Consider the following 17424-nt stretch of genomic DNA (forward strand, 5'->3'; position numbering starts at 1 on the left):
ATTTCACTCAGATTTCATCTGAGAAATTAATCTACTTTTACAGAAATATAAGACAAATGTAAGAATACAGATACAAAATATGAAGTGTACTCATCTGGGACTTTGTTATAAAAAGGAGCACATAGGAGATGTGTTCTTTGGTAACTAAGAACATTTCCTCTATTTTGTTGTCATATCTGTATTCGGCTTTGATTTACAATAAATGAACTTGGAGTGAGTGGAGAAGGGCTTGAGCAGTGAAGGGTTTTATACCGTTCTGTACTATCTTTCCCAGATTCTGAGGGCAAGAGGGAAAATTTATTCAGTACTATATAGAGTCCTGGGCATCCCAAATGAGGCAAATGTACATCAGCCCCTGCAGCTTCCCCACTTTACTTGAACAGGGTTTACTTCCTGCAGCACTTGAGAGTCTCTGCAGCACAAAGGTGGCATTGAGCCATTTTTCCATCCACACCCTTTTGCAAGGGGCACCTTGTGTACCACATCTCTCACAAAACACAGCACAAAATCTTCTAATGTGAATGGCTGGCTTGGCAGCTCTGGAGTCTGACTTTTCTCCCTGCCTTCAAGAGGCACATCTGTTCTTCTGTGTATGGGCTTGCTTCCCATTAATGAGCTGATCAGATGCAGTGTTTCTTGATGACTGGTATTCTAGCTTCCTGCCAGATGTGTGGGGGAGTTTTTGTTTTTGTTTTGCTTCTGATGAAGGGATATGAAGGTCAGCTTACAGGTCACTGATTTAAAAAAAAAATCCTTTTTTTGGCATTGAAACTTATTTTTTCATTGCCCATTTGCTTTCTGCTCCTCCTTCTGCAAGATCAGATGGAAACAGCAGACACTGGACAGCTGCCAGTGTTGCAGGTGTAGTGGTTCCTTCTTGGTTGTAGTTGCTGCTTCCACTTGCACATGTTCTGACTGGAGAGACCTTTGCTGGATACATGGAGAAGCAGCCCATGGGGGAAGTCATATCCTGAAAGTGGTGAAATAGGCAGGTGCAGGGCACCAATGGACATCTGACATGACTATCCTCATTTGCTGTTCCAAATACAAATTTGAAGAGACATTTATAGCAAACATGAGCCTTATTTTTCTAAAACAGAGCCTCCCCAGGGCAGTGATCACAGTACCAGCCTGACAGAACTCAAGAAGTGTTTGGACAACACTCTTGGGCACAGGGTGTGACTCTTGGGCCTATCCTGTGTGGGGCTGGGTGTTGAAATTCAGTGGTTCTTGTGGGTCTCCTCCCACTTAGGATATTCTATGATTAAAAAAAAAAAAGAAAGAAAAAAAGAAAAAAAAATTCAATGTCTAAATATCTTTAAGAGACAGAAAACAAAGATGGCTCCTGCATTGTTTTCTGTGCCCTGCCTTTGAGATTATTGCTCCTTTTTCTTACATTTCACCATACATAGTAAGTAATACTGCTGTGGATATGAGCTGCTGTGAGTCTGGCAGTTGTCCTAATTTTTAGACTCTGTACTTGTTAAAGATCAACCAATAGTCTGATAAAGGCTATCCTCCACGACTTTTCTGCACTAGGATTTTTATAAAAGGAGAGGGACCAACCAGACTTTAAACTCCCAAAAACTTAAAACTTAAGAAAAACTCAAATCTACAGCCTTTTTGTCATTATATATATATATATATATAAAATCTCTGCTTGTTTCCTTTTCACTATTTTTCTGGCACTTCCATCTTTGAACAAGGGATAGCTTTTTAGGACTTGTTTTGAAATCCTTTTTTTAATTGCAATAGTGTTACAACATCATCACATGGTTTTGAGCCACTAGTCCTGTGTTGTCTTACTTCTACTAGGAAACTTCCTGTACAATTTATATTTTCAAAATATGGATCATGGTCATCCTTGTCACCTCAAAAACATACTTTTTTTTTTTCTTGTTGGGAATACCAGATTATGGGGAGCATGCTAAAAACTTTTGAGGTTAAGATTTAAAAGCTTTCTTATATTATAACATCCTTTTCAATAATAAAACATTTCCATAGTGAATTCAATCTGAATTTGTACTTCATTTTTTTGTTAGCTCACAAGGAGAAGGGAAGACAAATTAATTGATCAGTTTTTGCAGAGTGACAATTTGGAACATCTAAAGCTTCCTGTTCTTTGTCTTTTAGTTTTCTGCATTAATAAACTTGAAGGTGAGCTAACTAACAAGGTAGCAACAGTTGTGGTAGTACAAAGTTATGCACCAAAATAGGAGAGCTGTGAAGGACACAGCTCTCCTATTTGAAGCTTTTCTTTTTGAAGTCATTTAGACACCTGCTTCTCAGCTGGATAGATAAAAAGGGATTTTTCCCACCTAGTTTTCCAAAATTCTGTGTCACACAGGGTAATGATCATGTAATGCACCACTGCATCATTCATTACTACAAAGTCTTAATGCTGATAATACTTAATTTCAGCATTTTTGATGCAAATTCCACTATTTAATATCATCAGCTTCTTTTGACAGTTTCTACACAGTGAGATATAACTTCATGGAATTCTGCTCACTGATGCTTAAGCTCTCTTCTTGAGCTTTTGCAGGTAATGTCATTTTCTCAATGTATAAAAAATTAAATCAAACCAAGCTTTGTTAGTATTTGCACTGTGTCTGTTTAACTGATGGAATTCATTGACTCATGAAGTCATGAAGTTGCATGATTTAATGCAGTCCGAAAAGACTAGGTTGAGTTATTTCTAAATGATTGAAAGATTCTTGGTTATGATTTGTTGTCTGTATCATTTTACATACCGGGTATATGAAGTCTGTATATGTATGAACATCAGTGCTGCAGCAAATAGCATAAACAGGTAACCCTGGGAGAGGAAAAATGTTGCTCTTCTCCAGGTGATGTAAACATCTGTATGAGTCTTTTGTATGTGTTTCTTGAGGAGCAGATCCAACTAGCTCTTAAATCAGAATGTAACTAAATCAAGATATCAGTCAACTCCTACAAGAATCTGTGAATTCCTGCAATTCTGGCTCCTTTTTTTTTTTTTTAAATCATAAATAAGCCTGCTGTCGTATTTTGCAAAGAAAGTAATAATTTTATGTCCCTAACCTTGCAGGGCTTGGACAGTCACCCTAACCTATAATAATTTTCTTCTTTTTGAACTTCCACTATCTAAGGCTGCATAATTTACCTTGCATAATTGTCTTTAGCAATCAGAAGTTCCTGTTCTTTGGGTTAATTAAATGTTTTCTGATAGTGGTAATGAACCCCTGCTCTCTAAAACCCAGCAGGGTTAATCAAGAAGGAAAAAAAAATGTTTATGAGACCCAGTTGAAGGAAGTAAGAGAGTTGGTACTAAATTTGCTGACATTGTATGAAGGTGTATGTGAAGTTTTTAGAACCATGTAGTCAAATCAGAAAAGTTCTGAAATACAGGCTCCCTCAGTAATTTTATTTCCAAGTTAGATTGGGATAATCAGGAAGAAGGTTACCCATAGTTAGTAGAAGACCACTTTCAGAAAATTTAGATTGCACACAGATTTTTTCACACTGAAATACAGCTTAAGTGACAGGATAAAGGGAGAATACATAGTTGTGCATTCCTCGATTTTGATAATCTGGGAAGTATTTTTCATGCTATCATATATGTACTGATCTGAGGTGTGTTATTTCCAAGCACATGATGTTTCTTTTTTCATTGTATAGAGAGAAATTCTTTCAAAACTGAATGGATCTAGAAACAGAACTAAATCCTGACAAAAGATTAAACTATTTTCAGGTTCTGAGGTGTTAAGGTATTTTAGGCTAATATAAACAGCATAATGTGAAATAGGAATTTCAGTTTGTGGTAAATCTGTCTCTCCCCAGCAGCTTCAGATAAAATAATTCTATCCTTCTCGAGCACATCAATTTGCTAGTCGGTGGTTCATGTATCAAAGAGCATTCTGTGAAAATATCAATATCATTGGTTAATATAAATGAAATTAATTTTTAAAGCTGGGCTAAAGGTTGACATCTGAAAAATTGCATTACTTTGCAGAAGAGAAATTTCTGTCTTCCAGTGAAATTTCAGGTCATAAGGGCAAGTAATTTTCACAATCTTCAATGGGAACCAGTGAAATATGAACTTCATTGTCACCTAGCCCCAAAGCGATAAGATAAAATGAGCTGATACATCATTTGCTGTGGTTTTATCATCTCCTTCAGTAATTGGAAGAGAAAACATAAGAGTCCTTTACCACCCCCCTCCCCAATCCCTTCACCACCCACACCCAGGCATAAGCCATTTTGCTCTGATCAATACAAAGGTCACCGAGTATTTATTTATTTATTTAATTTTTTTATGCCGGGTAAAACTGTCTAGTGGAACATTAAAGTAATGAATATGTTTAATTGAGTTTGTCACCCATGAAAATGCTGAACAGGATTGTGTAACAGACTGTGCATGCTCACAGGGGGACTGGTTGGGAGGCTGCTGCTCACTGCCTGTGGATTTTGGCTGATTTTGTAAATATCTGAGATTTAAAGCAAATGTCTTATTTGTTGTTTCTTCAAGAAATCTAAACCAAACCAATAAACAACTCTAATTTATTGAAGAGCATGTTGATATTTAAGATTATTAATAATCTGATCTGATTCCCTGTGAATTCAGTTGTACTTAGACATGTTTAAACAAAGAGCAGAGTCAGACTCTTTCACTGTGAATCCTGCAGCCAGGAACTAAATAATACCTGGGCAGTAGAATCCCAGGGTTCTCAGATGCAAGGCTGAGGTTAAGGTAGAAATCCAAGTTTCTTGCAAACTGAATGTCAGATTTTGTGGCCTCTTGAGTGCTGTAATTTTGCCTTCTTGAGTAAAAATGACTCCAAATGACCTAGAAGGTTGCTAGAATGTATTTATAAATTTTATCTCTCAACTGTAATCAAATTAGAATGTAAATTAAATGCTCTGTATTTTTTATTCAGTGCTTTGTTGTTTTTTTTTCCTTTGTCTTGCATTAGAACTTATTTAAAATTAGACAAATGTGCATCAGCTTTTAAAATAAGCTATTTAGCTTTTATTTTACTCATGGCAGTTAAGTTGGCTGGCATATTTAAGTAATATAATTATTCAATTACTGTTTCAGTTCTATAACCCATTTACAGGCTTAATTACTTCTAGCCTATTCACATTTTCAAGATCAATAGTACTTTTCTCTAAAATAAAATAAAATATACGATAGCTGATTGGCTTGCTTAACAGGTAAAGCAAAATGTTCATTTAGTCTTCACAAAAATATTACTTTTCTAATTCAGGAGGCAGCTGTAGTGATGGAGGTGGTTTTTGAACTATTGCATGAAGTCTTTTATAATAGACATTGTTTATGATCAACATTCAAGGAGGGTTTTGAAGAAAAGGTAGAATGGGGCATTTGTATTAAAAACTGAAAAATGACAGAATAGCTTCCAAGTAAATGAGCATTTTTGGGGGTGGGGGGGGGTGTGAAATTAGCAGATATATGGCTGTAAATGGTGAGCACTTATTTATGTATGATCTTCATTTGTGGTCAGCACTGTGCTACCTGAGTTTTCTTGCAACTCTGATTTCACAGTCTCCTCCAAGCAGAATTTGAATCTGGCTGTTCTTTACTCACTGATTGCTTGGGGAGTTTCTGACAGCTGTGCAGTGTTGGGGTGCAGTGTACTCATCAGCATGAGTACAGCGGCTGAGCACAGGTTTAGACCTTAATTTCTAATGCTTGAAGTAAAAACAGGGACTTCGTTCAAAGGGGAAAGTAATTTTGTATTTTTAGTTATGTTGTCATGATGCTTTTCTGGTGTTGCCAAAGAACAGTTTGTCTGATGAGATTTTGGAAACTGTAGAACTTTACAGTTGCCTCATTTGTTTATGTGTTTTTAAATGAAATGGTAAACAGTATAAATTGTCTTTTCTCCTGTAAGGTGTTGTATCTTTTGAAACAAATGAAATGCGCAGTAGATTGAACTTCAGTCTGGTGTGTTGAATCAATTGAAACTCTGTAAATACTTTTAAAGGCAGCACTATTTCTGCAGATTAAATTAAATTGTACATTCTCATTAGTCTCTGCTCCACAACTTGCTCCAAAACTGGTGGTGACAAAAGGCAGAATTCAGTTGGTTTTAACCTCAGAATATTGTACAATGGTATGAAAAAGATAGCTGTTTTTAAATTCTGAAGTGGAGCTCTGTGCTGTGTGGCTTAGGGGTGAAAACACGCAAATCCAAAAATAGTCCATGAAAGTTGTAGTTCTGATGTCAGAAGTGATTTAAAAAAAATTTAAAAAAAATTGTTTGCCAGAATAAAAATACTGAATTTGATTTGAAGAGCGAGCCAGTTCCTAATAATGTTTTCTAGGGAGTGGAAGGCTGCGCTGGCTTTCCGTGAGGACAGGAATGTGTTCGTCCCGCGGAGCCGGGATCGGCCCCGGGCGCGGCCGGGAGCGGGCGGCGCTGCGGTTGCCATGGCGGCCGGTTCCCGGCGGCCTGGGCCTCTGTCTGGGGTGCTGCCCGCAGCTCCAGAGAGCGCCGCGTCCCAAAGAGGGGCTGCCCCAACCTAATCCAGTTTTAATTGAACTCCTGAGACTTTGAAGTGAGGCCGCAGAGCACGCAGAGCCTGCTGCAGCCCGCAATGAAGGCCCTGCTCGGCCCGGCCTCAGCTGCTTGTGGCTCCTGATGAGTTTTGTTAACGAGTGCTTCAGAGGATGGTTGCAGCAGTGGCTGTGGTGGCTCTGGGGTGCAGCTCCGCTGTAAACCCTCTCCCTCTGAATTTGTTACTTCATCTACTTTGTTGGCTCTACGAGGTGCACAATGCAAGCCACCTTGCTCTTTTCAAGCTGGTGCTTTTCCTTCCAGTCTTAAGGAGGCTGCAGGCAGTGAGCTCTGGGCCTTGTGCGGGGTTGGCAGTGTCACAGAAAATGCTCACTTCACAGGGTAAAAGGAATAACTACTGGTTTTACTCACACTATCCACATAGTGAATGTTTGAATTTGCCAGGCACAGACCAATGGGGACAAAGAGACTGCTGGGTTTTAATTGTTGCAGAAAAGTGGAGGTTGCCACATTGTTGTCTGTCTCAAAAAAATCAATCATTGCAGTTAGAAGCTCCAATTTCACAATCATGAGATGGATGAATACCAGCCAAAAGTACTAAGAGATTTCTGTGCATGAGCACTGCAACTTCATCTCCTTTGTTACCTCTTTTGATGTTGCATTCTTAGAGAATATTTATATGCATGTGACAAAAAGCAAGCCCAGTGGCTCTGAATAGCACCACAGAATTATACAAATCTGCCAATTAGTGTGGATGGGTTATGGGTATACTATGGGAAGCGTCAATGTGGCCCAAGTCTGTTAGTTCCCCAGTTTTAGAAATGTTTAACAACCATTGACAATCTCTGTCCTTTCATCACATTTCTAGAATTTTGTACTGGAATAATTACGTAGATTTTTCCTTCTCTTTCTATGCGTGTGTGCTTATGTGTTTGCTGGGAGAGAAGCTGGCACTTGTATTAAGGTGAAGATGATTTGCTTTGTATGTTCTGATCTGTGCTATCAGCTTTTGGTTTGCCAGTCTTGTTTGCTTTTAATTCACAAAACTGGTACAATATTTTATGCTGTATTGTGTAGTGCTTTTATAATGGTGCATCTGCTTTCTGTGCTACAAAAGGCAGGTTTTATTTGTCAATATATGCTAGGCAAAGCCTCCTTTGTTAAAAACCTGTAAACAAATGATTGGTTTAATTAGCAGTCTTTGTTATGTTAAGGACTTGAATTTCACTTTTTTGTTTTTATATACAATGTATTACTCAAGTGAAATTGTGGTAGGAGTGATGTTAACAAGGATTGCACACGAGTCTCTTTTTCTGTGATAGTTTTCTATTAAGTGCTTTTGTGTTTGCTAAAATTGACAAATCTCATATAATTTGTTAACTTGAAGTAGAGAAGTGTCCAGTCTCTCTGTCCCTTAACACTTACATAATTAAGCTTTGAAACGGAAAGGAAAAAGTGGAAGCAACAAAGAAACAAAGTGGCTGAGGACTGAAAATGGAATTAGTTTGAATTGTGAAGGCAGACTAAGCATCTGTGTCTGTCAGATGGGATGACAGGAATTGTAACAAGTTACTTTGACAACCGCTTACTCCATAGAGAGATTATGCTGAGTTCATTTGCAGGTTTGTGTTTAACCTTAGCTGACAAAATGATACTTAACCTCTTACACAGCCAACCTTTCTAGTTCCAGAATTAATGAACACTGCCTTAATGATAAACCTAAGGAACATTTTTTTTTCTTTAAAGACATTTTTTTCTTGCTTATTTGTTACAGGTCTGTTATTACAATACTGAAGGAAGTGCAGATCCATCTAATGCTACTAGAAATACATTTCCAAATGCAGTTTTATGCTTTGCTGACATGCTGAACATTTAATAATGTTTTTGAAATTCTGAAACTGTTATGAAAAATAGACAGATGTCTTTAAAGGAAAAAATGTAAGCAAATGTTTAGAATATTTGGCACAAGTAATTGAATTCAGAAGTACAAGAAATGTATTAGAGATTTATAGCACGATTTGAAGTTTGAGAATATTTTAATTTTGCTGCAGGTTTTGCATGTAATTGGTAGAATCCATGTTGGTGGGTCAAAGAGTTTCTCTTTTGCAAGGTATTACCTGTCCAGCTAACATATTTAAAAACATCCTTTCTGTCTGTTTCTCCTAGATTCTGGCATATACAGAAGGACTCCATGGAAAATGGCTCTTCTCAGAGATTCGGTCTATCTTTTCCCGACGTTACCTCTTGCAAAATACAGCACTGGAGATATTCATGGCAAATAGAGGTACAGTGAGCTTAAAGAAATGACAAGTGTGGATGTGGGGACGTGTGCCTTCTCTTTGGATGTCTAACCACGTCTGCTTTGACATGGATTGTGTAGATAGAGAAAGGGTTTGGATTAAATGTATCAGTGTTTAAGTTAGCATTTTTTTGTAATTCAGTTTCTCCTTCCAATTCTTTTTTCAATGATAAATTATGATCAAGCATGGAAACTGTGCATTATCAATGCCTCACTTTCATTTATATCCATGTGTTTATTTGGCATTCTCTGAGGACTCCTGCTCAAGACAGTCCTACCTCTGATCTGTTATGCATGAAGGATTTTTTGTGTTCCCTTGGAGTGTTGATAGTTGTTAGTTGTATGCACCAAGAGCAACGGAATGAAAGAATTTCACTACTGGACCAGACCAGTGACTGCTATGACTTCATGCTGTATTTAAAATGTACAACATTGTTTTGGTAATGGTATTGTCCAACAGAATATTAATCATATGCATAAATACTTGTTGTACTCTCTGAAGTCATAAATGGCCACTGGTGATACCATAATTAGGTTGTTATTTAGATTTTTAGGTTGCTTTTTCAGAAGTGTCATTCACATGTTTCAGACAAAATAGGAATGTATTATTTTGAAGACTATTTCTAGAAAATATCTAGAAAGTGAATTAGTAAATGTGTGAACCATTAATACATACATTTTAAAATTAGTTCTAGACAGGCAATCTGTGCATATAAGTTTAATTTCTATTCATAGAGGAAAAAGAAATTGAAACCTTGTAAGATGTGCAACAGTGACAACTTCTGTTGAAATTCCTGTTGGTGACATATAAAAGAAGTTCTGGAAATTAAAAAAAATAGATCTGGAGCAACCTGAAGGAAACTTGTCTGATCTGTTGAACACCTGAGCTTAGGGTTGCATTGTGTTGGTTGAGAATGCCTAAAATGTGTAAAATCATGCTGTATTTCAACTCTTGTACTCACAGTGGGTGTCATGTTCAACTTCCCTGACCAAGCAACAGTAAAGAAAGTGGTTAACTGTCTGCCTCGGGTTGGTATTGGTACCATCTTTGGATTACCCCAGACCAGGTATTTTACAGTCTGAGTTAATTTCATCTGTCAGTTCTAAGAGTTGTTTTTATTTTCATCAATCCAGCCCACATGGTTTGAAGCATTTATACCTACTGGTTTACAGAACATGGAGCAGGAAACCCTTAGGGAGTATCTTGATTGTTGTTACTTGAAGTTTTTATTTTAATCTATTTCTGTATATAGAAATGGAGTTAAAATAGTTTGGGATGTTTTCTGTTGTGTTTTGTAGGTTTTTTTTATAGAGTCCAGAAAAAAAATAAATCTCTTGGATTGCTATTATAGCCACTGTGTAAGAACATCAGGATTTCTATTTACAGAAACAAATTATGTGTAAAAAATTTTAAATGTACATTCAAGACACATTTGCTCAGTATTTCACATCCATTTGTACTGATCAATATGTTTGCAACATAATGTAGGTTATTTAAAAAAAACATCAGTTACAGTTTCCTTCAATGGTTTACCAATACCTGTAAAGATTTTTTTAACTAAAATTATGTATATGTATTTTTTTCTTCCCTAAGTGATGTGGGTTTGGTATTTACAGATGTTTTTGTTATGAACAAAACAGTCTTGGGAATTTTATGATAAATTCTTCTCTGTTTGATTTATCACTCCAAGAAATGACTTTACAGTCTTCTTTCACAAACATTAGGAAATCTGGCATCAAATTCTAAAAGTTTGAGTTATTTATGACTAACTCCCCAACACTGCCCAGAATTTAAACCTCAAGAGGATGGACTTCATAATGAAATTCTATCATCTTATCATTGTTTTCCTTTGTTCTTGAGGGATTTAAAAAACCTCTCCTTAAAGATGACTTGATTCTTATGTGAAATTCTAAAAGTATTGTAATTTTCTTATTTAATGATATTCCATCTCTAAATCTCCAGTAACATATTTCTTTAATACATCAAGCCATCATGGAGCAGCTGAATTTGCACAGCTGTAAAGATTTCTGTTGGAAGGTTTTCAAATCTTGACATACCCAGCTGTCAGATGCATTAATTCTTTTTATTCTTATTAGATTATAAAACTTTAAAAATGAACTTCAAGCATCCAAGTGGCAGTTTGATCTCCAGAGAAATCTAGCACAGACCTGGTAGAAAGAATATGTATTAATGCCCCTAAAAATCAGATTTGTAAAAAAGGAAGACCCACCAGGTTTTTTCTTTTTTATTTTGTCCAATTTTCTTTGTTTTCAGACGCATTTCTTTGGCTAGTCCACGACAGATCTTCAAAGCTTCCAACATGACCCAGCGATGGCAGCACCGAGAGATTTCCAACTTTGAATACTTGATGTATCTAAACACTATAGCAGGTATTGCTAATTACTATACATCCAAATTACTGTAATTACACAGAAAAGGAGGTAACCATGGCACAGTCTCAGCAGCCATGGGGCACGACTATATTTTGCTCTTGTAATGAGCAGTTTTTTCTGTGTACGATTGTATCCTGAAAAACTTCACAAAATCCTCCTAAACTTACTTTGTGTTTAACCCATCTTAGCCCATCAGCTTCTAACCAGCTGGGATTCAGTTTACTAAGTGGAGGCTGACTGTTGGGCCTTATGACATCCCTTTTATTTTCCAACTTATTCTGTCCTCTGAGCAACTTAGAAAATTTCTCAATTTTCAGCTGTTTTCTGTAGTGAAAGGTCTGTTAATTCCCTTTCAGGCTTGGCTCTTGCTAACACTATTGATATAACAAATGCCTGTGCTTGCACTAATTGCATTTTATACAAATGGTCACTTTTGGTGCTTTCTGTAATCAGTCATCAAGTCAGAGGTGCCAGGATGCTGACAGATTTTTAAAAGTAGCGGTTGATCTGCTTGCCTCGTTACTGCTCAAGCTGAATGAGGCACATCGTGACACTGTTTTCTATGGCTCTAATGAATGACCCTTTTCAGCTTTAATATATTATTGAAATAATAAATTGAATTCTTATCTGCTTGGTGTTTGAGGTTAGAAGGAGCAAAAAGATAACGTTATGGAAAGAGGGAAAGTTGACTTGCCCATGATAGGGAGTTAAAAGAAAGATAGTTACCCCAGTGTCATGTAAGTAGCCTTGATCCTCAATAACAGGTAATGTGCAATAAAGCCAAGTGATTAGGGAAAGACTGACTGTACCATTTAAAAATTCAGCAAACCACAATGGAAAAATACTGAGTGGTGTAAGAAAACTGGAAGAAGAAAAACTGTGGTGGAAGTTTAGAAAATGTTTTCTGACAACCTTACAAATTGGATTGTAAAATAATATTCCTGGGGAAGAGGTTAAAACCTGTCTTTGGAGACTTTTAAGACCAGGCTGAACAAAATCTCAAGGACATACTGATTGAAGATGATATAAATGAATAAGCCTCTGCAACATTATGATAAAAAGAGACAGGATCCATGTAAAAACTGCATTTTAAACTCAGAAGCCAGGCTTTGGGGTGTGTATGTATACATGGTATATGTTTATTCTAATTGAGTATTTTGGTTTTACTAGAAGAAGTGTATTATTTCCATCTTAGATGCATGAAGATGTACACATGAACATGTACCCAGACCAGATTTTCTGTCCTGGTAAATGTTGGCCTATCTGTAAATGGACAATGGGCAAGGATGAATTCCCCTCAAAGTGAATTCTGTAGATGAAACAGTTATTAACTGAAAAATTCTTCTCTCTGAATTCCTGAGCTACTTCATTCTTCTTTTGCATATTATATCTAAGACATTATGTAAAAAGAGTGCTTTTATTTTTAGCATCAACACAAATCATTGACCCTCAATTTTTGAATGTGTTTCACCTTAAGGAACAGAAGACAAGATGATGTAAACAAGGAGAGGAGAAATGTGGAGGAAATGAATGAATTTAACTGTCAATCTTACTGTATGCAAAAGAGTTTACAATTAAAGTGAAATGGGCTGAAATGTTTTAGATTAAATACTAGCATATTGTCAACTTTTCCATTATCCTTTCAATAAAGCAAATTAGAATATTGAAATAACAGATCTGAAATAAACTGCAGTTCTTTCAAACAGCTCATAAAGTTATATTATTGTATCTGTAGAGATTGGTATTTTAGTTAAATATAACTCTTTATTCACAGTGGGCTTTTTTTGGTTGTTTGTCAGGGCGAACTTACAATGATTTGAATCAGTACCCTGTCTTCCCTTGGGTTATCACCAACTATGAGTCAGAGGAGTTGGACCTTACACTTCCTAGCAACTTCAGAGATTTGTCAAAGGTATTGGTCATCAAATATACCTTTATATTTTTATCATAGTAGTTTGCAACCTTGTAAACATTTTCTATGTTTACTACATTAACGTTTCCTGCACAACCATTAACAGTGTTTAATTTCTTCATGTGTGTACTGATAATAATAATCAGATTGTGTAAAAATGAATTATTAATGTATTCTTATTGCCTCTAATTGTATCAACCTAATAATTGTTGTTGGAAGGTGCTCCTAGAAAACAAAGACATTACATTTTATTTCAAATTTTAATGAAGTCAGAAATGCTGAGGCTGTTAAAGATTAAAAATTAGCCTTTTTCTCTTTGTTTTTTTTTTTTTTTTTCTGGTGAGAATTGTACTTTTTTAGTAGCAAACCTTGTGATACCATTATATTTTACGTACTTTTAAATCACTGCCCATATTCAAATTATTAGAAAGTTCATTTTATCACTTCCTCTGTGTACCCCTTCAGGTGTGCTGGAGTAATGCAGGTGTCCTTTGTCAGAAAGATATTGGCAGGTTTGAACAACTTTTCCAAACAATTCCTTTCTGGCAGAGTAGCCTTGTGAGTTTTTGCAACAGTCCCCCCACCGTTTGCAGATTCGATATGCAGCCTGCTTGTAGAGTGTGATTATTCTCTTGCAATGCTTTCCCAGAAGGGACTATTTCATTTTAAAAAGTAGAAGTGTCTCTCATTTTCTCTACAAGGACTGGGTGCACTGATCAGCAAGCAGGATCTTTTTCTAAAAGGTAGCTTTTGTGGGACATGGTTGGCATGTGCAGCAATATAGCTAATTAGTAGAAAAGGTAAGGAAAGTATTTTAAATATAGCTTCTTAAAACAATCTTATATAAATGGGTAATTTGCTAATAAAAATCCCCATGGAAATATAGCAGCTTTAAAAGTTTTTGCTTTCAGTTTGCAATTGATTAAAGTAAACAGGTCTGTGAAAAGGTTTAATTACTGATTTAGTTTTTTTAACCTTTAAAAAGGTACTGTATAGTCAGCAAATATATAGACAAATAAACACACACATATATACACACATATATATGTGTATATATTTTTGAATATGTGTGTATATATATATTTGAAGACTGTACCATGCCTTTTGAATGTGTATATGTACACATTGAAAGCCAAAGTAGAGTTTCTGAGGTACTATTGTTGCAACTTTTCCTAACAGTGTTACTCAATGTGAAGAAGTCATTAATTCTAAGGTTTCTAGAAAGTCTGACTGACACAGATCCACATTCATGGATAAATCTGCTCATATGTTATATTTTAACAAATCTTTAAAAGGTAAACTTTTATTTATTTTAAAATATTTTTGGTGGAGTTCCATAAATGCTGTTTAATAATCCCCTAGCCAGAAAGTATCTGAAGGTAGTTTACAGCCAAAAATAACTATCACCAAGCTAGAAAACTCTTGTGAACTGCACTTAAATTAACATGGAAAACTTAAAAGTAATGTTAGCCCTGTGTAGCTTGAGTTAGTGCATAAATTAAGGGTACTAATAATTAATACATTAATTGGTGATGACATGATTTTTGCAACCTCATTTTCCATTAACTTTTGTTACATGAGGTTTCTGCAAAGATCATGTCATTGCTGAAATAGTTGAAGACAAGGAAAAGAATTCTCCAAGTGCTGTACTTAGGAGGGGTCTGTTTTAATTGTATTGTCTTTGAAAAGAGTCAATTCAATCAGCACTGTAGTCCTGGTCTTTCTTCCTCCCTGAAACAAAACATATTTTCCTCATTTTAAGTTGGGTATGGCACTTACCTCCATTTGAGAGGTTGGATAGTAAACCTGCTCTATTTATATGTGGGTTTTTTATTAACATTGAGTGGTTATATGAATTTCTCTGTTCTTGAAAGTAGTCTTTGAGGAGGATTGCTAAGGGTGTTTTCAGTTCTGAGGGAATCTTTCCATTGCTGGTGCTGAGGCAGGAGATTACTCAGGTTTCATCTCTATCTAAATTCAACCCTCTCAAACATTTGCTGGAAAACTGGGAGCTTTAAACAGCACATAATTATTGCATATTTGTACACACACAATGAGAGTCTTTATACCATACCTCTTTCAAATAAAGCAGTTTAACTTTTGGTTACTGTTTTGGCCGTTCTAGCAGTGTCAACTCCATATAGCTTAAATGTTAAACTTCATGTCAGATGATGAATTTGTAATAAGTATCTGGAAGACCTTGCTAATATTCTACTATGAAAATTTGTGGATGTTATATATACTGTGATATTTTCATTCTAGCATTGTTATCTTGGGGGTAATGGTTCCAAATATGTATTGTAGCACATCTATGCTTTTGCACTGCAAAAAAAATTTTAAATATTTAAAGGTATTTCACTTAAATGTCTATGTGGTTTTAACAGTAATTTATTTCCTTTCCTTTTGCATGCCCAGAAACTCATCACAGTTTAGTGCTCTGTGTAAAGAAAAGGAAAACTTTGATTTTGATCTGCTAGAAAGGTAGTCAGGTCAATATATTTTTTGGGTTTTTGGTGCCTAAGACAATGAAGAATTTACTTAAAAAAAATTATTTAGAAATTGCAAATTGTGTCAAATCTAAGCCATAGTTTTTTTAAATGTGGCAGCTAGGAGTCCACAGTTAGTACAGATTTAAACAACTGCAGAGTGTAGGTTAAACCAACACTTTATTTTAGCAGCTTCTTCCAGCACTGTTTTGAACATCAGTCACACAATGATAAACCAAAGCAACTGGAATGGATTGTGGTTAATATTGCTGTCAGCCTGACAAACGCTCCTGACAAATGCCAGGAGTGCACTGCCAGTCTGTTACCCTGCTTTGACTCAAGTGTTTATTCCTTAAGAGGTGACTATGGTTTGGAATGAGTATTACATATTACATTTATAGTGGTATATATTTTATTTATACAACAGGCACAGTTTCCCACCTGGACATGTGGCCTTTTCTGCATTACTTATGTTATTCATAAACACATTCTTTTCCTTATTCAGTGGAAGCAATAAATTTCATTGCATTTCTGAACTTGGATTAGGAAAGAAAATAGAAGTAAAAATACATGGCAAATACTGAGATGGAAGCATGATTTTATACTCTCAAAAGTTTGTTACTAGATCTTGCTGTATGCAAGGAGCTGTTGATAATTTTCCTTTTGTAAGGCACCACATTTGCCTAAGATCATAAACTGACACTACTGGAAGAAGAAATTTATGCTACTCTTAAATCTTCTTTTCTCTGCAGTATAGCTACATGTGTACATAATAATATTTTTATTCATATTTTTATCTATTCTATGCAGTATTTGCTAAATCATCATCAATTTTATAGGGGCTGTTATGCATGTAATGACTTATTTTCCAGTGAAGTGTACTAAAGCAACAAATAGCTCTCACCTTAGTGAAGTGAGGTGTTTAATTGGTATGTGGGAGCCACTAATATAAAGCACACCTTGACAGAACAGAAGTAATAGATTTTTTTTTTTATTATGAAAAATTAAAGTAGTTTTGTTGTTCTGATGTCAGCTTTGCTGTTGGGTGTTCTTCAGCATGCCAACCTGAATTCTATTGCAGGATGTCCATTTCAGGAGCACAAATGCACTGCATATAAAACTTGTGCTTCGTATTTTCCCTTGTGCGGAAGCAGATTTGGGATGGGCATGAAATTTCCTTAGTTATTTACCTCTTGGCAAAGAGATAGAAAGTAAAAGATGGTTTGATGTGAACCTATTAGAGTTTTGCAAAATTTTAAAAGAAATCTTTTTGTCTGGAGAGGCATTAAATCCTCTATAGATATTCTGTGAATCAACTGCTTTCGTGTGGGAAATGTAAATTACATTTTATTCAGCTCATGCTGAATGCACACAAAAGGAGTGCAGTTAAAACTGATGAACTCACTCTTAAGTATAAAGCATATTCAAAAACTGGACATTAAGGGAGGATGAGAAGAACAGTGTGAGAAATAACAAGAGTAGGTGTAATGGCAGTGACTTATTTTGATAGGCAATTACATCTAGAATTTAGGCACTAAAACTTTTGAGGTGTGGCACTGCTCAGCTCAGCACCATCCTGGCTGCCTTGCCACTGATATTTCAGGTAGGAAATTTATTATCTGTATCTGTGGCAAAAGATTCCACTTAGTTAAAAAGTATTCCAAAGTCAGGCAGGATATCCTCAGAGGGAAGGTACAAATATTCTTCCTTTCAGGGTGCTTCACATGAATCCCTGCTTAAAGCAGGACATTACAGGAAGTAAAATACTTCAAACTTTGTATTAGAATACATGGTACTTACAAGAAGGTCCAT

General features: G+C 35.9%; 1 protein-coding gene across 4 annotated transcripts in view; it reads left to right on the forward strand.

The window, feature by feature from the left end:
- The window catches only part of LRBA (LPS responsive beige-like anchor protein), a 367482-nt gene that overhangs the window by 237453 nt on the left and 112605 nt on the right, over positions 1 to 17424 (forward strand). For all 4 annotated transcript variants that reach the window (XM_039698441.1, XM_039698442.1, XM_039698444.1 and 1 more), the window contains exons 41-44: positions 8688 to 8805; positions 9785 to 9887; positions 11096 to 11211; positions 13014 to 13126. In XM_039698441.1, coding sequence (XP_039554375.1) covers positions 8688 to 8805; positions 9785 to 9887; positions 11096 to 11211; positions 13014 to 13126 — 450 coding nt within the window. The remainder of the gene's footprint in view (positions 1 to 8687; positions 8806 to 9784; positions 9888 to 11095; positions 11212 to 13013; positions 13127 to 17424) is intronic.

The sequence above is a fragment of the Passer montanus genome, unplaced genomic scaffold (assembly GCF_014805655.1).
Source record: "Passer montanus isolate IOZ18808 unplaced genomic scaffold, ASM1480565v1 scaffold125, whole genome shotgun sequence".
Classification (NCBI taxonomy): domain Eukaryota; kingdom Metazoa; phylum Chordata; class Aves; order Passeriformes; family Passeridae; genus Passer; species Passer montanus.